Genomic DNA, 26,658 nt, shown 5'->3' with positions numbered 1-26,658 from the left:
GACAAGATTACCCTTTTGGATAGAATAAATTGTTTCGCTGTATTTTATTTACTTCGCGAGCTCGCAAAATTTTCCAATAGTTAACATTTAACCGAACACATGAAATAAACAAGGGTTTATCATTGTGGAAGTGTTGTTAGAGGAGATTTATGGTAACATTCTGGGAGGCCTAACACATCTTGAACAATGAAACCAAGCAATTTAAAGCGAATTTCCGAATACACTATATCGCTCAACGGTTGCTTTGTGCGACCCCACGGCTAAATGTCACGAGCTATACCTATACGTATCTTTAGAAAGGAATTCGGTTCTTTCGGGCGCGTCTAATCTCATGAGAAAATCTCCATTCTATTAATGAATGGAATGCAAAGGTGTAAGTATACACGTTCAGAGCATGGGCATGCCTGAAGAATTTTGAAGGCTTTTCCGAGGGAAGACTTACGATTTCCCGTCTGTTATTTTGAACGGCTGTGATTGGTTGTTGCTAGAAATGGCGTTTAAGACGCTGTGATGATGTGATGACCGAGGTCGTGTCTCTCCACAAACATGCTAGAAAGCACCGACTGGGTCACACATCACATTCTAACCAGCTCCTCACACGTGTCCCTCGAGTTACCAGCTATAAACTAGGTAAAACATTACGCGTAATAGCGGAAGCACCTTTTCCCAGTGACACTGTTTGATTCACCGCAAAGTTTCAGCGGTGAATAAAATGGGTGACATGGATTGCAAAAAAGATGATAATTTACCGCAAGTTGATGTAATCCATAGGGGAATTCATTTTGAACATAAAAATTCCATTACTCCGTTCGTGTGTGTGTGTATGTGTGTGTGTGTGCCCGTTTTGGTGAAACAACCTGCGAAATTGAATATATTAGGTAAGGGGAAAGTAACTTTAAAACAAGGCAACAAAATAAAAGGTAGATGACACCCGCACCGGCTTAGAATTTTCGGTGGCCGCACAATCATTCCTCAGAGGAATGGTCGGAGTGAAGGAAGGGCCGAAGGACGCACGTGCAGGAAATGAGCGCGCGTGGGTAGGGAGTTGATTCGATCGAACGGGAAGGGCAGTTTTAATCAACTTAAAATTTATTAAATAACAAGAGAAAGCAATTCTACGTATGTATCTATACGTATGCATTCATTAAGAATAATGAAAAAACAAACCCACAATCCATAATGTTTCGTAATTTTGCCAAACAAAAGATATATATATATATATATATATATATATATATATATATATATATATATATATATATATATATAGTGTGTATGTCATTAAATTACTAAAATGATTCGTTGCCGTTGTGCACTGAGGTGGAAGGATTATTTTTAAATTTGAAGTTCTTATGGCAAACTACACGGCAAAGCAAACGCAAACAAAAAATTCTGAAGAAAGGTAGCCAAGATAATTCTTATCTCGCTCCAAAGATTACTTAACTAGCTTTTATTGTTCCTCTTCCGAGGATTTCCAACCTACTAATCAGAAAACAGGGCGTGTTGCATAATTCTCACGACGGCCGTGATAGGAATACAGCAAAAACGAGATTTTTAGTCTTAGTTTTTCTTTCAATCCAATTCCTGCCACAAAAGGAGGCAAATCACTTCGTGCCTCTTGTCAAGGGAATATTTACAACGCATAGTGCTTACACTTCGTGTGAGGATGTTACAAGTATCATAATGGGTATACCATCGGAGGAGGAAACTCCGATGGGCAAGCACCCCCACTCTGATCCCTATCCTTCCGACAACAACGCTTAGGTCAGTCCTCCAGCAATCACGAGGCGACCTGCAAGGACATCCGCAGCACCGAAGAAAATGTCAAAGCGGGATTCAAAATTGTAGGGTAAACAACAGCCAATGGCGGATGGAACAACTCCCACCGATAACTACTGGTTGACTGCACTGATTTACTAGGGTAATATTTACAAATGGAACAAGAGGAATGAGCATGGTTTTAAGCATTGAAAGTCAGTTTGAACAATGAATATTTCACCCTAAACCAAGAGACTGCATATTAGTGCCAAAATTATTGGCATTAATTTATATTACCAAATTCATTGGAACTCTCATAGACCTAGACATAGACAGCCTTCTGAATAGACTTAACTCTTTGTATTTTCTTATTCACACCATTCGATTCACTCTTTCTGATAACGTTCTCTTCTGAATCTGCGAGGGTATATATTGATCCCATATTATACCTAATACTCGTATATTGTCTTGCGGTTCTTCCCCTCAAGTTGTTTCTGTGTTTAAACTACAAAAGAAAAATGCACGCTTGACAGCCATGTTAGGTATGATGCGCCAAGTCTTCCCCTTTTCAAGAAGTTCAATGTGTCACCTCTTCCATTTATTTATATTTATCTTTCGCCAGTATCCAACATCGTAGCAGCGGCAACAGACTACAAAGTAAATACCAAGCGAATGTATTTTATTACGAATGCCTCTCTAATCCGAGGACGTACACTCACTAGGAATGTGCACATATTATATTTTAAAATCCGTCAAAGATTGAGTCCGCCGATAAATGACCCGTCCGGGTTTCCGCTTAGCATAGCCATGTTGCTACATATATTTTGGCAAGAAGAAGATAAATTCGCCCCGAAGAATTATATAAATAGAATCGTATTTTGTGTGTGTGTGTGCATATATATATATATATATATATATATATATATATATATATATATATATATATATATATAAATAATACATTCAAACACGAAAACCCTCCCCGCCACATGGCGAACACTTTCATTCACATGGATACAGATATAAGGGAAAGGAACACAAATGAAAGACGAACTATATATATATATATATATATATATATATATATATATATATATATATATATATATATAACGATTGTACGGAAAAACTCACACGAGCGGCACAATGGGCTGACACAATATAACACAAATAGAATAGAATAGCAACATTTAAAAGGACACTCACACGGTAAATTGTTCGAGCTTTCGGCCCTCTCAGAGGCCTTCTTCAAGAGAGACTCTATATATATATATATATATATGTATATACATACATACATACATACATACACACACACACACACACACACAAACACACACACATACACACACAAATTGATTATACCAATTGAATTGAAATGAACTATTTTCTCGCGAGGTTTCGGAATGTACTGCCGAGCAAAATTTTGTCAGCAACATGCTTAGATGATTTAGAAAGACAACGACGAACGACGCTTTTTCGTGAGGGGAAACACTTCCTGCTTGAAAATCATAAAAGAGTTCAAAGGTATGAAAGGAAATAATTTTCCGAAGAGCATTCATAAAAGTGCTGGAGTCGCAGGCAGTTTCCGGAAGCATGATTGTGCAGAAATAAAGAACAAAAGCTTATGCAACAAAAGCTTTTACCACGCAGATATTTCGTACACGTATTTGGACTTCCCACATTTCCATCTCTGGGGCCGAGCATCGCGCCACTCTTTCGGAAGAGTACCAGCAGAGTGCAAAAAGGTTCGACCATCATGAGCGATGTTTGGCAATCGAAATCTACGCCTATGAAATACATATCGCTCCACGGGAGTCATCGAGAAGAACGTGGGTACGCAAAACGACCGTTAAAGTGAGTTGATATAAACACGAAGTGATGGCCGATTTAAGTAAATTTTATGCTACCGTTTTCATCTCCTATATAAATAAATAAATACATATACATATAGTTTTCCAAATGCAAGTTAGGGGTTTTTAGCTGTGGCTATCACAATATTCAATTTAAAAAAAATAGTTTTGGTGGCAGTAAATATGTTAATATCCAACAGATGAATTGAAATACCTTAGTGATAACAATATAGATACAGCTTTTCGCTCCAATTTTCAAGTTAATCGCTAAAATACCAGTTTGACGCCTTATACAGGCCACTGATAGGCGCCGGATAAAGCCAATAGACAATACATCAGCATTGACGACTGTGTTGTCAGCCGCAAACCATAAGGTCCGGTAGCGAACCTATGTCGACCGGTCTTAACCTGAGTTCTTCCAAATTTATTTTTTCAATTCGATTAATGTGAAATGAATCGGCATCTCAAACCCCAACACACGGTTAAGAATCAAATATGTACGTCCCTCGTTCTAAAATAAATGACAAAAACTCACCGAGTTACGATTCTCTCTTCTCGATTGTGTACATAACCACAATAATACCAAAACAAAAAGACTTTCACGTCACCGACCAAGGAAGAGCCGCACATCGTCTTCAATCTAGCAAAGTAAGTCCACAATATTGATTGCTTCAACGAATCAAGTAATAATCGACAAAAAACAACGGCTAAAACTTGCGTTCGCATATCAACAATCAAATTGAACAATTAAAGATACAGAGCGCCGTTTGAGTGTCATGAATTATTTAAATAACTCAATGTCACCGTTCAAACAAAGCTGCCGAACCATATTCCTCGACTGAAGAAATTTACATGCAACGTATGTAATATTGTATGAAATATAATTTTCATGAAATTCAATTTCCACCAAGAAGAACTGTCTCAATTAAGTCCGTAAAAATACAGTTTTTAAGTGTACACGACGCCGACCGACGAACAATCTCCCTCCGACGAACCTATATAATCCTAGCACGGAGGAGATATCTTTATCTCCCTCAACCCTTCAGAGACAACTTTTTCATCACTCACACGCACACACGGCTCCCTTTTCACTAATCTCATCCTTATCCTTTCCACTTTTTTCCCATCCCCAGCGTCGGCACTGGAGGACGTAATCCCTGGCAGTGTCTGCCGCCTTACAACCTCTCACTTTATCTCATGTGAGATAAACAGAGCGATGCCAACTACATCTTCAAGTAGGCATCTCAAACGTGTGTGCCACACTCGCCAGCCCCAAACTGTTACTTATTTTCCAGCGCTCCAATCCCTTGCCCTTGGCAAAGGATCCCGGACTAAAATGAATATATCGTCAACGAACTGTCCATTTGAGACTTTTTTTAACCCCACGTGAAGCGGGAACAGAGCCTCGAATGACTCGGCTTTGCGGATCAATGCGGAAATTATCGCGATTGCCTCTCTCACTTCATGCCATAATTGAATTTCATAAATACCACGTAGTTTCGAAAATCAAATCCGCCACCACTACACCTCTTCGCAGCAAGTGATTTGTAATCTCTTCTAACATCCCAGGATGATTATTACTTGAATGGAAATGTGTCGGTTAAGTCAACGATGGTTCAGATTGGAGCCATAGTTTTAATATTCATTTCATTGCAGGTCCACGACTGCATTTTCCTAGGTAATGCTATCTGCCCTGCCATCCAGATGGGTTTTAAAATAATCTCTCACGAGAAGGAAACGCAAAGGGATGCCTATGAGTCACATGAAAACTATTCCTGGTGTCTCCTCGATCGAGGCCTAGGACACAAAGAACGACAAATATCGATCGAATCGCTGAGGCGGAATCGAGATTCTCCGCAGAATTCTACTCCGCTGCCTAACACTCCCAACTCATACGGCACCATCTTAAAGATAATCAATCATACTATAGGGAAGTAATGTTTGCTTAATGCTTCGCCATCTTCAGTGTGCTTCGGACACAAAACATTTTGCAACAATAAAGCTGAACTAATCGTGGATGGAATATACTGAACTGGAAATTATGGAAACGAAGGATGAATAGTCAGGTGCAAGGGAGGAGAAATGAAGGATCTCAGGTTTTCCCGGTGTATGGTATTCAAGAAATTCTCTCGGGTTTCCCACCGGGTCAGGTTGCAGTACACCGACGTTTCAATGGCTGATTCTGCCATCGTCTTCAGGGTGAAGTTCAGAGCATAAAAAAGGCCTGGTATTTAGACTGTACGCCAAGGCTCAGGTGTGCCCTGATTGGTCGGAAGCGTTAATGTGCTCCGCTGCGGCCAATCGGGTGTGTTCCCGTGCATTTTATTTATTTTCTTTCACTTGGAAGCCAGTGCTAAAGAAAATAAAAAATGCACGGGAACGTACCCGATTGGCCGCAGCGGAGCACATTAACGCTTCCGACCAATCAGGGAACACCTGAGCCTTGGCGTAGAGTCTAAATACCAGGCCTTTTGTATGTTCTGAACTTCACCCTGAAGACGATGGCGGAGTCAGCGATCGAAACGTCGGTGTACTGCAACCAGAAAGGGAGGAGAAAGCTTAACATGAAGATTTTGTGGGGAGAGGCGGCAGGCGATTAGGGGAGGTTCTAGAGTAGGGATGGAGAACCTTTAGGCGATTAAGTGCCTACTTTTACGTACGTAATAAGAGTATACTCTAGACTCGCATGCCAACCCATCGAGTGATCAACGCAGCACACGTGCTATAGGTTCGCCACCCCCGGTGCAGAGGAAAGGCTCAATCGAAGGAGGTGAACACTAAAATCCCTCCAGCTTCGTTTTAATGATATGGATGCGTGGTGATTATATTTGAAAGACGCAATAGGCATGACTTACATCCGTTTTGATTAGGGATTGGAAAAAACAAATCATTTTCTGCTTAGTAATTGGTTAACACTCATAAATTACGAAAAGACAATATTTTGTTGACAATTAAGCACATGCACGTATTTTAAAATGCCTTTCCTTGAACAATATGATGCTTAAGTTCACTATGATTTGATGCTCTCAAAGAATAAATACAACCACCATGTGCAGGTATTAACCATTTGAATAAATAGAAACTGTTCTATGACGAAGCATATTTTCAAGGAGCGACTCTTATAACCTTGTTTTATTAAGATACACCTCTTTATCATTTGGGTATCGAAGTTAAAAGAGGCACATTCCGGGCGAACACAAAATTGAGAAACCTTCGAAGTCACTCAGATGATAATAGACTTGAATTAAATCTAACAATAATAGATCGCCCATGTATTTAAGTCGCCATTCATCGACGATGTCTTCAGAAAAAATGCTGCTATCCTTCACCAGATTGACAAAGATAAGCGACAGAAAATACTCACTCCTCAGTAGAGATGAAAACAGCAGACATACCTTCATAACAATCTAAAACAAATCAATCTCAGAAGAAAATAAAAATTATCAAAATAATACTCAGTTGCACGGCGTATCCCAGGCGGTTGGATAAGCAGACAGAAACAAAGAGCGCCTCAACGGGATAGGATGGAATTACGCATCCAAGGATGAGTGAGTTGAATCTGTCTTGCCTAGTCTTATCTCCTCATCCGACAATCTAATTTTAACTTGATGTGGCCTCTCAAGTGATTTGCAGAAACGAACCAAGTCATGAGAAGTGGGAAGTTGGAACACGTCTTGGGTACAAGATTAGGGAATAAGATAATACGTCATTGAGAACTCGATATCTTATGATATGAATTTTCCACAATTGTTCTTTAACACAAAGACCAAATTGTTCGGGGAAGGAAATTCCAAATCTCGAGAGAACCGTGACTTATCAAATTATAACAATTTTGCTCATTAACCGACACACATTTTTACCTCCTGGACTAATGAATAAAATTTGATTATCAGAGTTACGTTTCCAATAGATATTTCAGTGCAATAATACCATTAGTATGTAATATGAGTATGTATTTGGGGGACATGCATCACACTAAAATATTTGAGGGAAGGGCATTTTGACCCTTCAAATGACTGAATTTTCTCTCGAGCCACTAAACTCTGACTTGCGATCAAACGACACTACAACGTACATAGAGGTAGATTAACTAAATTGAACATTTTAAGTACAATAACAAACTAAGCTACAAAAGTCAAGGATGTCGGAGGAACCACAGTCTTTCCAATGGTGTACTATTCCAGTGCATAGTACTTTGCACATGGGCTCCTTCCTGCGTTACGAATTACTATTTATGTACAGTTGCCTGAGGATGGGACCCTCTTCGAAGACGGAGAGAACACCCTTAAGATTCTAAATTTCCCAAGCGATACTGATGACATAGACAACAACAAAGGCAGAGAACTCTGGGCATTTAGTAATGTTTATTTTTTCGGCAACTGCTGCGTATTCAGCATTGTCATCATTCGGGATTTCGCAAAAGGTGCGTAGGTTATATCATAAGGGACAATGATGCCCATATTCGAATAAGAAAACAGAATATTCATTATTGTTCCTGCGACGGTTGTGAAAGATTGAACGTCGACAACGCTGAACACATAGCAGATAACGGAAAACCATTCATCAACACAGCGACAACGTACGTTCGAAATTATGCCAGAATCCAATATTACATAATGTATTTCTGTCATATTCAGGCAGAAAATTCCTTGGTTTGACAGATCAGATTTTCTTGCATGGTATTCAAATTAATCAAATACGAATAAAAATCTGAGCTTTCGGAAAAGATTATCTATGCGAGAACACCAATTTGTAGACTACTACACAGTTTTTACAAGCAATTCCAGCAGAATATCCCCACCCGACATAATTTGTTCTGCATTTACTTGGACGCAAGCAACTAATAGGTTTGATCAAGAAAATGGCTGGGATTTGATCTGATTGTCCAAACTGTGGGTATGGAGACAAAACTCTGTCGCCGAGAGCGAACATTTCGGCAAATGGCACGATGCATTGCGTAAAGGAACTTACCCAGGCTGAGATAAGCGCCGCGTTCGAACGAAGAATCAAGGACAAGAATCGTTAGATGGCACACGCCAATTTCAAAGCGAAAATTGAGTAAATTAAGGAGTCACACATTAGGATGTGACGCAAGGAAATTACGAATTGGACTCGACCGAGTTCGACTTTAAACACTGATTAAAATTCTACCACCGGAATTCGATGACTCCTTAATGGGCGGAGTTGGGCCATAGTTAAAAAAATGATGAATCGAAACTAGGAAAAAAAAACAAAAAGGGCCGGCAGGAGTCAAGAGCAATTTGCACATTTTACGTTCGATGGATAATAAGGATTGATGGTTGGTGAGAAGTGAATCGAACCACGACATGACCTTCATTGACGACTGTACGAGATGGTGCCCATACGCAGAAGCTACATGGCATTTGCAAATACGTATATCGTCGTCCTCCAAGGAAAAATGTATTTATCGCTTTCTCTTCTTCGTCCGCGTAATATATTAACTTTCTTGGATTTCAGGACAAGGTATTTGATTAACTTATCATTACGTCACAAGGAACTTGAATTAACATCTCCGAGACAAAGATTTTTTTTCTATTTTCGATCAGCATGTTTTTCTAGTACGCTGTTCAATTCTACACCATTGTTCACTGGACCGTTCCTAGATACGATCACATATTCTTTAAGCATATGCCTTACGCTAGATCGGGGGAGATGGTGACACTCTTGAAATAGCATTCGCATTCGATATATAATAATTTACCGATTCGACATCAAAATTGTGTGAACAGGGGTGGCAGGATGAGCGCTTTGAGAATCCGACTACTAAGAGAGAGACAGCCTTCCGAGCGTGGCAGCAGATATCCGGCTAATGGACAGTATCAGGTATTCTCGAGTATTTTGAACTCCCAAGAGTAAATTAGGACAGAGATATAGTCTTCCTGTGAGTCTTGTCAAAATGGGGACTGATAAGGATACGGAAAACCCATTACGGAAAACTGAATGATTGAGAGTGCACGTGGCCTTTAACTGCAAGAGGGAGACGGAATTCGGTCCGAACGCTCTCGACAGAGCTTGAAATTACTGGGTTTCTCGACGAGTGATTTCCTGAAGAATACCTTTATCGCCGGAGATCAGTAATCAGGTTCGGAATCTTCCACCCTTGCGGTCAAAACCCTTACAAGACATCAGCATTGCCCTATGCTGGAAGAACTATGTAGGAAAATAAAATTACAGAATTGAAGATAGAGAGGGAGAGATCCACTCACGAATCAAACATAGCACATTTATTCCTCAAAAAAAGTGCCCACATTAAAAATAAATTATCTAGTACGAGTCTCATTTTTTTCCGGAAATTATGTAATAAATAAATTCCCGATGGAGAGCCAAGTAAACATCTCGGGCAGAACTTGGAAGCAGGGAAAACATTCTCAGAGTGCGTCCGATTCTACACCTTTATCGGGCAGGACGGTTGAGGAGGTGGGCGGGCAATGGGTGGGATGGGGGGAAGGACTACTCGAATGTGGATTGCGATAGCCCTCCCTCGATGGACCTATCACCGACGGTAACTTACGGCTGTCTTGTTTGCAGAGTCCTCCGACGAGATGATTAAGCTACATTTTCGTCGCCCTTTTGACACATTTTTACTTAAAAGAGATACGGGAGAGGAAAAATGAGTCGGCCAACGAGAAATCCATGAGGAAAAGGAAATATGAGTCGATAGTCACCCTCACCGCCATTGCATCCCGTTTCAATTTACTTTTTTCCGGAAGTCGATCGAAATTTATTCAGCATTCTCATAACCTGGCTCTTTCAAAGCTAAATGTCACAGCCGCATCAAAATTGGGCGATGGTAATGCATAAAAAAACATTTTTTAAAGTAAAATACTTATAAGTTAACTCGTTCACTCTCTCATTTTCCTGTCAATAATTATTTCAATACACGCATTAGTACATATTCAAATGAAATGAAATAATTGATTTTGCAGTTCCACACACTTTATTAAAAAACACAATCCAGGTTTCGACGTTGAACGACGTTAGACGTTGAAACCAGAGTCGTGTTTTTTAATGAAGTGTGTTGAATTACAAAATCAATAATTTCATTTTGTTATGTTAAGCGAATTCCATCAAGTTGCGCCTGAAACAACAAATTTCACAGTTCATACTGACTATACTCTTACAAGCCACATTTAAAGCTGAGATCCCTAAACAAATTGAGGAAATGCAAGAAAAAAATTAAAAAAATCAGTAATAACGAAAGCATTAAAGCGACAGTGTGAAGTGGAGTCCTTCCTCAAAAAAATTACATTGTCTTTTTAGATGCATTACTATCCCCCATTTTCGAATTGGTGGCGTCATTTGACAGCGATACAATATTGAAATGATACATGAATATAAACCGACTTCCAAATTGTAAAAGAATCGCAAACGATATTTACTAACACTAATAAAAAACACCCATCTTCCATGCAAGATTGAATAATTCGCATCAGCGTTCGTCCCAGGCAACATATTTTGTTTCGGCGAACCACATTATGAAGAGGAATGTTTTCATTAAAAAAAATGAAAGTAGAGGGGTAATTTTTTCGAGTTAACATTATACCAATTTACACTCGAATCTCTTAGAAATGTAGCAGTGGCACATAATGCCTATGATTTACGTTAACACCCCCGGAGTATGCAATTATCAATCGTTCGAGTTTTCTGATGAACTCGAAAGAGAATCTCTTAAACTCCACAACTCTCCATTTGAACTTCAGAAGGACAAGTCCATTTGAAACAGCTCTTTAAAATTACACTGACTCGATAAGACACTAGTAAATGAAATGAAACGAACAAGCAGAATAAACGTTCTAGGTGGGGTCCTAAATTTCACATTGTTGAACTATGAGTAATTAATTTACATTTGACACTTTCAATCCCTAATCATAAATTAATTACTATGTTCGGTGAACTCATGTTGGTTAATTATAAATGAACGGATTATTACATCGCTCCATTATTCCATAGGTTTCAGTTTATGGATTCCATTGTCATACGTTTTGAACATCTCGAGGAAGTAGTGATTTTTGACGGGGAGGATGTCCAGCGAAACTGAATACAGAAGACCTACCATTACACATGACACTATATCATCTGGTAGAGTTCAAATCATAAAGCCCAGCCGGATGACTCCAAAGACGTTATACATGCTAACGGCCTGTTGACAATACAGAGAGAAAACCACAAATTCAATGACACGCAACCTCGCAGAAATCATTTCTATGGAGACTTAATCCCACCATATTGGAATAAATGAAATTCAATGGGGTGCCATTTGAAATCGAAATTTAAAAATTGCACACACACACGCGGCAGTATGGCAAGTGAAACGATGCCGCCTAATTATAATAACACGATGGCGATGGGGTCGATTTCACTGAGGGTACCTTCTCAGCAAATCATTCGCATTTTGTATTCGCTATGATCGAGCACAAGGAGAACTAATAAAAATGGCGCTTCCAGTTCGTCCACTAAGTTATCTATAGCCTTCTTCCGGCCATTAATCATTGGTAACCCCGCCATGTTTATTGCGATTCGGGGCCATGCACAAATGCTTCCCGTTCCTTGCCGAGGACTCGAATTTCACTCCTCACAAGTGATTGGTACCACTCAACACGGGTAAAAATATTGGGAAGTTTCGACTCACCATATGCCCGGTTCCAAGCGCACGTTTATCCTTTCCGGGTTCACAAATTTGTGACCTGAAAGGAAAAGACATAGTTAGTATAAGTTGCAAAGAAAGTTGTGGATGTTTATGTATATAGAAATATATAAATATACACACACACATAATATATACACATATACCATATAATGCTCTTAGATATCAATACACACTCAAATGTAATAAAAACCAATAACATTTGAAAAACCACCCAATACTACCTCATGATGAAAAAACATTTCACAACTTGACTCGAGGAACTTAATAGGATGACGTTTACTGGTATTTTACTAATTTAATGAATAGGAGAAAACCGCTTCTATTTCAGATACATTTAATTTTCTTTCTTTATTTAACTTAGAAAAAATAATATCTTTGCTTTCTACAAAATAAAATATTTTGTAGAAAGCAAAGATATTATTTTTCCTAAGTTAAAAATGGAATTCTACAAAGTTAAGGCCTCAACCATTCAGTGCATTTCTTTATTTATGCAGCTTTAAGGATATCTTGGGTCATGTTTGTCACGTTTTGTAAGTACGTACAACAGAGTCCATCAAAAACCAATCGTAACCCGGTAGACTGTTATCATAAATGGCAATGTGGTTAATTTGCCTTGTGTATTATATCGTATTTCGTCGTTCAGTCGTCGTCGGTTCAGTTTCGTCGTTCGTATTATCGTAGCTCAGATCATTTGCGCCACCGCTAGGTGGCGCAAATGATCTGAGCGATACAGGAATTTCACGAATTACTACTGGCCTGATTTTGCGTCTAAGGAAGTAAGTTAAAGAATCTGAGCCCGTCGGCGAGGTGCTTACTAAATTCAAATCACTATATTAATTGCTAGGCTCGTTCGAACTTCAAGATCGTAAATTCGAAAAACATTCACTCATTTGCAGCGTTTATCAACATTGAACCAGGTAGTGATTGTAATTAAAGTCAAAAATTCAACATGCTCGAAGATAAATGCATAGTGTGTGAAAATTGCACAGATTTAATTTTTTATAAGTACAAGCTCAAATCCCCAACCTTTTACGAAATTGGAATATGGTTTTCCCTTGAAGGACAGAAGGGCACCATGATCCTTCAGGGAAAACACGTATTACGTCCCCTTTTACAAAAATTAACATGCAAGCAACAATGCAGATTTATAGATAGATCCCTCAAAGAAAACACAACAGGGAATAATCGTCGAAAATGGAAACAAACACGAAGTTCGACAAAAACTTCCTCGTTTAGCCGCTAACTCCATCCGACACGGACTTTCTCACGAATTTTGCGAGTGTAAACAGCGTTTATGAAACAGTGGCAATTCCCGGCATGTGACGTTTGGCATGGTTATTCAACAAGCCAACATGTGCAGATGCGAATTCTTAGTCGATGGATGCAAATTCTCCTGGGCGCCGACTAGCGCGCTAGGAGCGAATTATTTGCGCTGTCACTTAGGAGGGTTGAAGGAAGTTAAAGAAATATCCGCTGAAGAAATCAGCAGTATAAGGATCAAGTCGCTGGGTGCGAGCATCTTCACCATTGCGGCGGGAGAGTGAGGGCGAAGGGGAGGGACGTTGCTAGGGCAGACCCTACTTCCAACAGTACTTCCCTCCACCCAACCCCCCACCATCCACGAAGAATGCAAACGGCGTCCAAGGGCCTAGTAGATGTAATCCGGAAATTTTAATGCACGCTAGATGGCGTATATAGAGAAGTAAATCCACTTCACCAGCACAATCGCAAATTTTCGGTGAGGATTTACGATGATTCGCAATGCAGAGCGGAGAGCTGCTTCGTCCGGTTGGGTTCATTAACCAAAGGTAGACACGTTCAGATACTGTCGCTGGAGGAAATCTTATTTCTGAGGTGTTAGAATAGATAGAAGTCGCTGCTTGGTAAACATCGAAACACACAAAATGGCGCCAGTACAGCAATGAGTAGAGTGGTAATACTTCCTAGTAGAGTAGAGAACACTTCACATTAGTAGGTACGCTAGGATATTATTCAACATGTCTCGATAACTGACGAGCAATTATTACATCTTAAATTACTTCAAACGCATATTTAGATAGCAATAGTCAGCCACATTTGCGCTTGCATGGGTTCATTTCGACTCGCATGTTATATGAGGCGACTTATTGTCAAGTCCTAATTTCGCGATCAAAGTTTTTACTTGGGTAAGCACGCCTGCGCCTACAAAAGTTCCCTGAAAACTACTCGCCATGGAGGCTCATATGAAATATGCTATCGGTTACCGTCCAAATGCCAACAAGAATCGACCGCTATGATGATATCATCGTCTTTCGCAGGCTAGTAATTCATCGTACTACAGCGGCAGTTTTGAATTAAAACGCTGAAAGAAGTGTTTACAACAATATTATGCACGAGGTGTCACGAGCTATGCCGACGCTAATGGTGCAATTACGTACCCATACATCTAAATCCGCCAAATGTACTTTTGGAGACATTTCCAGCACTCCTCCGGGAAAAATCAACCGCAAAAAAAAGACAGCGAGTGCTAAGAGCAGCCAGCGCACTGTTACTTCTGATAGTTTAAACTAATTCTATACCAATGTTTTCAACCTCTTGAACTCGGGATTTGACGCCTGCCATTAAAAAAGCCTTTCCCCGAGGCCGGTTTCACGTTCCGGAAGGGGAAAAAAAGTCGCCGAATCGGCGTTCGGTCGTCACAATGCGTGTCTTAATATGCATTTCCATGGCGTCGTCGGACTGAATAGCGCGTTGTCATTAAGGGGGCTTTGCAAGACGGAAATTACAGCTAGACAATGGGAGAGGAAGTCGGCGAAGAAATACATGGAGAGCTCAAAAGACGGCTCAGAACAGATATCACGTGTCAGATTGGATGTACCGAAACAGTGTAGTGTAACGGACTTCGACCAAAATCTTTCCACACAAAAGATAAAACACTCGAAGAGCGCCTCGTAAATCTTGAGCACGAGATATAACACAATTAATAGGCACAGATTATAGTATGAGAATAGTTCAGCCAAGGCGCAAAGCGGTGTTTATCGCGGAGGGACAAAATAATCAGTCGACCATAAAAATCCTGATAAATCAGTGGATAATGAAAGAAAAATCGTTCTACAAAACAATGAATAGAACAACTGCACACAGAGATCACGCACAGGTAAAATGAAGAGAGATTAGATTGGCGATAATCTAGGGCGGAAACGAAGACTCGAGCCGAACCATGCATTACTTTAAATCACCTCTTCACTTGTTTGACAAAAAGGTATCTTCTGTAACGAAAAACTAAGATAATCTCTAAATGTAATCCATGAGAAGATCTAAGAGATGTTTCTGAAGGTGAATAATTAGAGGTTACAAAGAGTTTTATTTTTTTAAGACAAAATCCCAGTAACTCTTCTTTTTCCAGTAAATTCTTTTTTTTTCAAATCTCAATGCAAAGCATTAAAGGTGAGTTTTTAACTTTGACATGAGTTACCATTTCATCTCTTAAATTTAATACGAGACGTTGGAGGTGCGAAATGACTTAGCAGTCTTCGAATCCATTACCACAAATTCACCGCGTCTGCTCTCACTGAGTGAAGCGCTAAGCGACACCAGGCAGATAGCCTAAACAACCTGTGGAGCTCCACGAAACGAGACGTAACCAAGAGGTCGAAGTCGTCGGGTGGAATCCTCGACGGCGATCAGACAGAGAGCCCCACGGGCGAGCGGGCGATGGATATTGCTCGCCAACGGGAAATAGGAAGAATACATACAAAAGAAAAAAATGGGAAATCGAGGAGGTGGTGGTCGAAGAGGATACACCGACGACGGGAAGACGACGGCGCCCTGGGCGATACGAACGACGGAACGGAAGACGAAAACAAGAAAGCATCGCCGACGTGCGATCAAAGGGCGGTGCCGCCGTGAAAGATTCACGGGCCCACGTCCGGAGGCCCCTTTCGGGGCCGCCCTTTCCCAACCGTCGTCGTCCTCGACGTGGGAGGGGGGCCAGGGGGGAAGGATACCGGGGGTGGAGGGGGCGAATGATGGGATTAGAAAATCAGATTGCATTCTGAATTGCATGTGTGTCCCCGACGCTCGTGATTCAAAGCGCCGTCGTGTGCATGAGAACGCGAAACCCCCCCTCCTCCTCCTACTACTCACCATCCCAACCCCTCTCGCGGAGAAGGGGTGGGGATGGAGAGTGGGACAGGGGGGGGAGAGGCCTCATTCTCACCCCCCCCTCCCGGCCCCTCATCCAACGTTGGAGACAACACGCCTCCTAGCCCGATGTGTCTCCATCTATCCGCCGGCGACGTGAAACTCCGTCCAAAGCGGACGGAAGACATGCCCTGGCGCTAAGATCGCCAACGAGTACCGGTAATAATAAGGCTGTGGTCTCTGGTGTTATCACAAAACACGTGCACCCAGAGGAGAAAAAAGAAGCAACTTTCCAACAGTTTCCTTCCGTTAGGGCGAACCTTGTGATATTTTCGATCCTTAATACATCAGCAGGTGGGTGTGAGTAAGTCGAGTGTCCGATACAACAAACTGATCACAGTTTTGATTAATATTCCTTCATAGTCCGCTGATATGACATTTCGCGAAAACGAGATTTACTTATAATGCTCGCAGCATTTTAGGTTGGCAGAATTGTTTCCTCCCCTCGCCATTCTGAGAGCTCAACAGTGGCATCGATTATGAGGCGGTCAAAACAAAACACACCAGCGGAGGGTAAAACATCCACTACCGAAATTTTTCCCACCAACATTTGCATGTTACCCTTAAAAGAAACCACGCAAATACATTTCCCGGGTTATGCATCATCCGGAATAATTAGCGAACTGCGTGGTATTCCGTCTCTCTAAACCTAATGAAGTGAACACAGTGATGGTAATAATAATACTATATTCTCAAACATTTCTAACCACAAATACCCTACAAGTCACTAGGACGAGGGATGATTGATGACCCGAACCACTGACCAAGTCCAACTGCTGACATTAGACAATAGCGAGTGCTGACTATTTTTATTTAAGAAGATTGGGAAAAGGAAAATATTTATCAAGTTTTACAATAAACAACACCAATATTTGACTCTGGGTAAGTTTCGTGTGGAAGGGAGTAGTCCTGTCTATTAGTTCAACAGCTCTCATACTTTTTACCATTAAGATGCATTGCCAAAGATTCAACAATACAATGCTGGGCATTAATTAACGTCAGGATGACATTGGTCGATAACCGAGTACGAAGACGATTTCTTACTCCTCACGACATAATCTTTAAGGCGACCTAATCTTAGATTATAACGAAACAATAAAAGAATATGAAAAGTTGACGTCCACGATCGCTCAAGGCCGTATCGCATTGCTCTTTTTTAAGTGTTTTTAAATGAGTAAAATTTTATAAAAACTTCTTGCCCGCGAGAATTGATATCGTAGCACAGGACACGGACCACGAACTGACCACCTCGCCTGAAGTCGGTTCAACGCTGAGCAGAATCACGGAACGACTTAAGTCTTAAGTTTAATGTCTCGACTTCACATTTGATTCACCAAATCCACCCTGACGAAGTCCCTAAGCCACCCACCCATCATTTTCATGATTGTGGTCGAATCCGCGCGAAAGGAGAGCATCTCCAGTGGGTGCTCAACCTACTCTTCCGATTTCGGTTCGCTACCATCGAAAAAAATAAGGTGATGCGCGAGAGGCAGCGAAGCGACGTTGTGCCGACCGGAGATATACGTTGACAAGGGCTGGGGAGGAGGGGAGGGGGATGCGGGAGGGGGGAGGGTGAAAAAGGGGGGGAGATTGATGGATTCCACGAGCGAGCGATGCAAATGAGGGCGACCGACTGCCACCTGCCGCCAGCCTCGACATCCATTTCCGATGCATACACACCCAACAACACATTCCGCCTCGGAATCGACAGTCTCCATGTCAACAAGGACGATGTTTTTCACAGTTTACCAAACGCTCCGCTCGACTCCAGGTACGCTTTTGTTTACATAACATTTTACTTCCTCCCCCGCGCTTCCCAGTTGGATTCGACGAAGGGCGTCTGCGGTGAAATATTCTGTTTCCCAGACAGAGCGCTGCAGCGAACGTAACGACGCCCGCAGTTTAAATTTCCAGTGTCTTTCAGTGAGGGTGACGACAGGAATTAGAGTAACCAATCCTCGAGGTAGAAGAGACCATTGGTAAATTAGGGTAATCAACGTTTGCAACGAGCTGCAAAGCAAAACGACAATTTGACACGACTCGCAGACAGAGGGATAACGAACACAGGGAGATTTACAAGCTACGTTCTTAGTAAGTCTCCTTCGCCTTTCCTCCCCTCGATGAAGTGACAGTTCCCAATCCTTATACCCTCTTCCTTATCAAGCCCACTTGCTACTCGACAAAAGCCCCGTATATTGCTTTCCCTTAGCTTCCCTGAACCCTGGGCCCGCTAACTGTGGCGCTCTGAATTAGTATCCTTCTCGAAGGCAGTGGTGGATTAGTTTTCGCAGCCGAAGGGCTTAGGGGGCCTTTGGTTAGGGCTATGGGGTGGTCTTTATTAGAGCTCCCCTCCGGACGCTCGCCTGGGAATCGACGCTCGGCAATGGACATATTTGATTGTTGGAAAAACGAGATGACGACGCGGTACCCTAATCCCTTGCTTTCATTCACGTCACTTTCAAATACTCAACCAAGTAGGTGTTGTTCTATTTTCTCCCAGTACATTCAACGCGAATGATTCGCTCACAATTCTTAATACTTGGGTGATTGCACGCCAGACTACCATTGGCACAAAATGCTTTCCCCCCCTAGCGAGTATTCGCATGATGAGCGCAGCTAAGTAAAGGAAGCCGCCCGGCTAAATTATTGATATACCAGAACATTCCTTATAAGCAAATACAGGTCTTATCCCAATGAGTAAAACTTCAAACAATGATAGCTATTTTCAGGTAGTTCCACTGGTTTATGGAGGGTCACTCGACGGTTTCGCGTAAAAATTGTACCCTCAATAAACATTAGAGCTTTGGTGCAATATGAATATCAGAGTTTGCCAACACTATAGTGAAAGAGCGGCCGTGGAATACTTTCTAATGCAAATATTTATGGATACTGCACCATTACATGCGCAGCATAACACATTGATAGGATTTCAGGGCTTGATTGTTTAAATGAATGACTTTGCAGTGGGTCGTTTAGGTTGAACGTACGCTAAAATTATGTTGTCCAATAGCACACCCTCAAAGGAAAAGCGATGCCATCCATGTTCAATTAATGTTCATGCATCGAAACCAGCGAGATATTACATATATATATATATATATATATATATATATATATATATATATATATATATATATATATATATATATATATATATATATATATATATATATATATATATATATATATATATATATATATATATATATATATATATATATATATATATATATATGTATGTATGTATATATATCTGACTAACATAGTTAACATACAATGAATTCATTTGATGTCCATATGGGAACGTCAACAGTTCTACAAACGTAACAGTCGTCTCTAAATGCAAATGGCACCCCCAACCATTCACATGTACCTTGCTGCTACATACTAACCCTGAATAGATGAAAATCTTATAGAGCATGTCATTCGTCCAAATACGAGTTAAAAATTAAACTATACAATGCTCTCGAGATTTCAAACCGTGCTCTATATCAGAACCTATACAGCAGGAAACAACACTCGAAATAAATATAAACATGGCACAAATCGTTTTCCCGAAGACGTTTTCCCTTGTTTGACCCGCTGATTTTTATTTTTCAGTCACTGATTCTGCCCTTATCCCAACCATTGTTGTTTGTTTACCCCAAATCCTGTACAATGAAGTTACACTGTTTTCGGGGTGAGAAAATCAGGGGCTTTCCCTCTGCCCTGGCTTGAGGTGTGTCTTGAGACGAGACTCATATCGGTCATGACGGGCATGCTCCGAACAGCAAAAAAGCGTTTTACTCTTTTCAACACTTGGTTGACGGCAATGCGCCTCGCTTGGACCCCACTCCGATTGAGATCGAAGTGATTGGCAGGCCGATGTTTGCTACGGTTTCAGCCGTGGGTCGTAAAAATATTAATATAATCCCCGCGACGAGTAGGAATAAGAAATATCGAATAAAGAAATCATAATATTAAACAAGATGACAAAAAACATTCAAGGGAAATATAATTACTCTTTCGCAAGAAGTTCTTCCTTGCATTCAGACGGCACGCAGCTGACGGCTGACAACAGAAAAAATGCCGTACGATAGAGTCGGAAAATTTGTTTATCCCTTCACAAACAGCTTAGAGCCTAGCGAACATGCTCCGACCTTTTATCTACAACAGATCACAGGAAAGATAAAGTTAAAACAAGGCAGACCATGCGATCCGAACCACCTGGAGCGGGTGGAGAAACTTTTAAAAATCATGGAGAGCCAATAACATCCTACGGCAACGAAAATTCCTCCGAACTTGTATCAAAACAAAAACAAGAGCCAATAATGAGAAGAGAGATTTTCTTGAAAATGTCATAATTCGTAAAAAGTCTGACTAAAGATAGTTAAAATATTATTTCAGGTTTTCGGTGTAAATTAACATCCTCGTTCCAAAAGTTTCACAAACGGCTATAATGGCAAAATAATACGAAATGCCCTTAGGAACAAAATATTTTAAGTCTGAACTGGTGGATATTTCCAAAGCTACGGCAAGACATATATGAATTCATTCATTTTCAACTACTAAAGCCTGTTAGATGAAAGAAGACACTTCGCTTTTCCCCATAAGAGTATTTTTATTACGACGCAGGTTTCGTTACAGCGTAACATCTTCAGGTAAAACAATTGTTAGGCTCGCTAACTAGACCGACTCCTTAACTAAACCGTGAGGCTATATTTTCTTCACCATAAAACCTGCACGGCATTTATATTAAGTTGAATCGTATCGCAGATGAGGCGTCGCACGGAAATTTAGCCAAACGAGTAAAAATGAAATTCATCCCAAATACGCATTCACTTCGCCTAAAGTTGTTTTTTTATGGCATTGCGCGACTACTTCTTTGGTTCTCCCAAAATATGATATCGCCATTTTCGCACGCATTTTTCAGTTCTCACAAGAGAGGGGGGCTCTTTGGCGGCTCCATTTGGCGCTATTCTGAGGCGAAACCAAGTCTCCCACGACTTTACCACTGCTTCCCTTTTCTCTGTCACTCCGACTCTCATCGTTTCCCCTTTTCCCTTATTCCCACGCCGTATTTCACACATCGCATGCAAGCAAAGGGTTAGCAAACATCTCGAATACCCATTTTCAGGAAGGGAATTGGGGTGAGTAAGAAGGAAATATAAGGAACTGCGAGTCAGTAAAGCAAGCATCTGCAATTTCGGTCGCGCCATCAGCGATTTCCAAAACATCATAAATTTGACTCGGCCTCGTTCAACCGCCTGTTGCACAAATTACTACCAGCATTTGTCGTAGGAAAACGAAGTAACGCCTAAAAGTCGGATAGCATTGGTGTTGTTGAGTCGCACAGCAACAGGCCAGCTATTGGTGGTATCTTCACAGGACAGCTCTATGTACCCACGGGTAGCGTGGTATATTTCGATCATTGTTGAGCAACTCGTTTTTTTCAATTCAGGATATAGATGGAGGTCTTTATTTGGGCGAAATTGAGACCTAATGGTCCCTTCTTCAGAAGCAGCAGGGATAATGAGCGATAAATGAAATTCAACACCGTGAAAAAATCACGCAGAACTAAAATTGCAACAGCAATAGAAACACAACTAATTAAAATCCGCAAGTTCTGTAACGATTGACTAGAGATTTTAGATATTCCTGGTCGTCTAAAAGTAGTATTTCTAATTGCAGCTGATGTATTTTATGTGAGATCACCAAAGTTCAATTATTAGTAATTAGAAGTAATCATCAACATTGAGGAACAATTGCTTCCATTTATCGTATGCGCACAAATTGTAGTATCCAGGAGGAAAAAAATGCCAGACCCATGCGCACTTATTGCTCACACTGAGGGAATCTACAGACTCCTCCCAACACAGCACTCCGAAAGGGAATGCGTAAGGATACACAAAGTTTTCTCATCTCTGAGAACTTGCTTTTGTCTTGCCTTCGGACTGAATTCTATTAACAAAAATCCCTTAGTATCATCTGCTGTGTTTTTTTACTGGATTAACGCAATTCATACCTTAACCTAGTGAATCTTTCGCGCGTTCGCCAGAATATCGATTCATCGACGTTAATCAGTACTATTACATCATCTGCCACTGGCAAATCAGTATTTGTACCATCTCCTTTTTCTATCTGACGGGGTTTTTTTTACGGGTGTTGACCTCAAGCGAACACACATCGGCGGAATATAACCTTTTCAGCAGTGGTTACACCGACTCGACTGTGCGCTGCACAACCGACCGACCATCTTCCTCCCGCCCCCCTCGAGTGAGAGCGACGCGAATGGGGCGAGGGCGGTTTTTATGGCACGTCGTCGGAGTGACGAGGCGCTCCAGAGGCAGCGCAGGGATTACACGCGCGGAGACGTGCGCAGATAGCAAGTGGGGCGCGTGTGAATGCGAGACATCCACGCGCTCGGCACCCAATCGCCGACAACGCCTCCCTCTTCCCAGTGCTCGCCCACCGACAGACGGGCTCCAGGCGCCCGCCACCTAACTGCTCCGTGCGAAACCTTAAAAACAACTTACGGTTCCCAAATACGGCAATACTAGATAACGAAAACGCCCAGGGCCATGCTCGGTGCAAGCGCTGCGACTACGGCTCCTGAATTCACGCGATGGCGGACATGTGTGTGATTGGCGTTATCTACATATCTCTATCTACGCCTATACTGTACCATAACGAGCCGCTACCAGGGCGTGTGGCCGAAGATGTTAGGGTGACAGCAATGAAAAGGAGATGAAGTCGGTAGAAGGGAAATAAGTGTCCAATGTCTGTTACCTTCCTTCCCTTCTACGGTGGCCTGGGAAAAACGAATACTTGAATTGGTTTACCGGCCTATTTCTAGGTTTGCCATTGCTGTCCGACACATTCAAGCAGTGCGGGGATTCAATTATTTCCTACTAGTCCACGGTAAACCCGCTCGATTTTCATATTTGTGATAATTTTTTATCTGCCCAATCAAGGCTCCCTTCACTGACTAGCAATTGTTTGGGGTTTAGTGTCCTTATGCGGCAATTTTCACGGTCCGCGAAATTATTGATTTTTATCAATTAATGGAGAGGCATTTTCTCTAAGTGGTGTGCACATTCGCTTGTTTCTTTGGATGGCTATCAATTTACCATCGAAGTCGGATTAATCTAACGAGGAAAATCATTTACGACTCTCTTCAATCGCAATTTTCCCATTGTGCTTCACATATGATGGCAGCTTCAAGATAGCACCGCTTCTTCTACACGTTTCTCCCAAACAAGGCCTCAAAATTCAACACTATGAACTGCTGACAATACTATTTTACGTGTAATACACACAAACTATGAATGAAATAGTAATTCGTACTGATATATAACTATTAAAGTGACCTATCGTCCGACCCACTGTCTCGAGTGACTTGACTTGCCGTTCCGATACGGTTCATTGGACGCACGTATAAGCGAGTATGTTCAATTGTACTTTTGGTCAACGGGTACGTTCGAAGGTAAATTGCAAGTCTAATAGGCCCCATGTGGCCACAATTAAACGAGGCACTTTCGTAAGTAAAACACGTCCAAATGGAGAACCCGAATTGCTGGAGCAAGCTTCGCAGGTCTCCTCGGGAGTGCAACGCCCATATTTTCGAGGAATTTTCTTAAGGGAAATTAATATACTCTCATCCAACGGTGGAAGTGAAAATTACAACACACGGTCGAATATGTGTTGACTCGAAATGAATGCGCATAGCACTTTCAGCACAGCTTCTAAAAATGAGTTTTCCAAGACCCGATAAAGTGCAATGTAAGACAATATTCCAACATCACTATTTTTGATCAACATAACATGTTACCATCGCAAAGGAGAGAAATGAGGCATTAACCCGGAGGTCAGTGAAATGACAGTCCATCCGCTGTCAATGGGTGCACTACTCACAACGGTCATTGTCGCCGCTCTACCCTTTTCCCTCCACAACATGAAAGCGGTGTAATTTTCCAGTCGCTAGAATTTCGCGCGAAACTGAATGATTGCGCGGGATAAGGACCTGCACTGAATGTCACGCGCCTTGAGTCTTAGTTCGGAATGAACTCAACCCGCACCTAAGGCAACCAACATACATACGGTCATGGTAATGATCTCACATTATCGGATCGAGGAATACTTTCGCACATCAGCTCACAAATTTCCGTCAAAATTTGAATTGCCAATGAAAAAAGTTCACCCACTCGAACCTCGGACTCATGGCTTGAGAATAAATATAGATGGAATATTATTCGGCAGTCCGTGTATTCGTCTAGTAAGTCTGGGTTCCGTGATTCGACACATAAAACATTGAACTCGAGAATGATCAAATTTGAAATTCCAAGGGACGCGGAGAATATATCTCGGAGAAGAAAACTTGAGCCATGCGAACTAATTTCATTGAAACTGCCGCCACGACTTCATGTATATCACCGAACTTAATCACCCATTCCTTCTCTCTGGTATTAATACGCCGTTCCTCCACATGTTTAGTACCGGAACTCGCGAGAAAACGGCGCAATGATATATCGAGGACGGATGAGTCCGCTGCAAAATCAAAAGCGGGCTTAGGGCCGAGAGTAGTCAGTTCTCTCTTGACTTCCAGAGGGAGAGACTTGAGTGGTCGGGGAAGCGTCAATCCTTGCCTTGCGCGTCTCCATAATAGATACTCACGCCCCGCGGCGATGTATCCAAGACTTGAGCCTCCTTCCCCGTTCGCCCTCCGAAGCACACGCACTCCATTCAGGAATGGAGACAACAACGAAGACACCACACACAACCCGCTCACACACACACAGAAAACTACGGAACGTCGTGTAAGGGAAGGGGGAAACCAAGGACGTACGGGAAACACTTGCCGGGGCGGGGGGAGGGCAGCTGTCCGCTTGACGGGGCTGGCACAGCCAAAACAACCACACTCTCACCACCGAGGACCTCCTCTCGACATCTCCGCTCGAAATCGCCCTCGGCCCGCCACCGTCTTCTGTCACGGGACTTCTGCCTCCCTTCCCCGCTCTTGGCGCTCCGTTCCCTCCCTCGGCAGGCCGCGGATACCAATCCCTTTCCACTTCGAACGCGCGCTCCCTCGACGGAAGACGGACGGGGCGCGCGAGAAGAGAGAGAAATAGGTGGCCCGCCGAACATCGCGCGGAGCCGCCTGAGGAGGGTTTGGGGGGGGGGGGAAGGAGGCGAGACCCGATGCAAACAGAGGAGGGCGCGGCTGAGGGGACCGGAGGGTTTGGGAAATACTTTTTGTAGCGGTCGCACAGGCTCCCTCGAATGCACAAAACTTTCTTGGACAATGACGCGATCATGTACCAGTGGAAAGAACAGAAATCAGACATTCCATTACACAAACTCCCAAAAAAATGCTGCATACACATCCTACTTTCGGGTAGAAAATGATAAAACAACGGTGGCATTTGAAAGTGTGTACCACTAATTATTTTTGTCGCAGCTACGATTCTGAAAGCATCCTGTATGAGCTAAACACATGGCACAAATTCACAGATGAAAATTTTAATTTTATGACTTTTACAAAGGGTTGAACGACGCAAACGGGCTGAAAAACGAGACGAATTCACGTTTGGTCAAATTACGGCGGGTATATTCGTTATGAAGACCTGTTGCGTTCGAGCCGACGAAAATTTCATCGTAAACTTAGGAACGCCTCGAAAATACTGTCAGTGATGGAAAACTACCGATTCCTTCAAGGTACATTAGATACCTTAGAAACATTCGCATCATAGTCCTCAGATTATAAACATTTGTCGCGAAACTTCACATGCTCGCATAAAAATATTTACAAACAATAATCAAGATAGTTAAAACAGCAAAAGAGTGTTCAAAGTGTTTCATTTCAGCTGTCTTGAACGTTCTTATTTACGTCGAAGACGATACCCTTTATAGCAAGGCTAGGGGAATAGGACATTAGACTGCTGCTAACAGGGGGGCTGATACATGACAACAGCACTCCTAACTTAGTCAGCCGTAGTAAAATGCGTATTCTCGTAGTCCCGCCTCAAGGGCACTGCTTTCTCTCTGTCATATCACGAACCCTTTTTCCAAAGCGTTCAGAGTTGATATTTCTAGCAAGACTTCGAAATATGGTGACTCATTCTCAGTCACCACCGAAATTCGACCCTAAAAGAATTTAGTTGAAAAGCCTTCCCTCTCCGACCTTTCGAAACAAGTCTGAACGTTCAAATTCCCTCCTTT

At 41.9% G+C, this 26,658-nt stretch overlaps 1 protein-coding gene across 2 annotated transcripts in view; it reads right to left on the bottom strand.

Moving 5' to 3' along the window:
• The window catches only part of fus (epithelial splicing regulatory protein fusilli), a 349,111-nt gene that overhangs the window by 33,675 nt on the left and 288,778 nt on the right, over positions 1–26,658 (bottom strand). For both annotated transcript variants that reach the window (XM_071592848.1, XM_071592849.1), the window contains exon 5: positions 12,262–12,316. In XM_071592848.1, the coding sequence (XP_071448949.1) occupies positions 12,262–12,316 (55 nt within the window). The remainder of the gene's footprint in view (positions 1–12,261; positions 12,317–26,658) is intronic.

Source organism: Hetaerina americana, unplaced genomic scaffold, assembly GCF_022747635.1.
Source record: "Hetaerina americana unplaced genomic scaffold, ioHetAmer1.1.p SCAF_5, whole genome shotgun sequence".
NCBI classification, from domain to species: Eukaryota; Metazoa; Arthropoda; class Insecta; order Odonata; family Calopterygidae; genus Hetaerina; species Hetaerina americana.
This window is presented reverse-complemented; position numbering and strand designations above follow the sequence as displayed.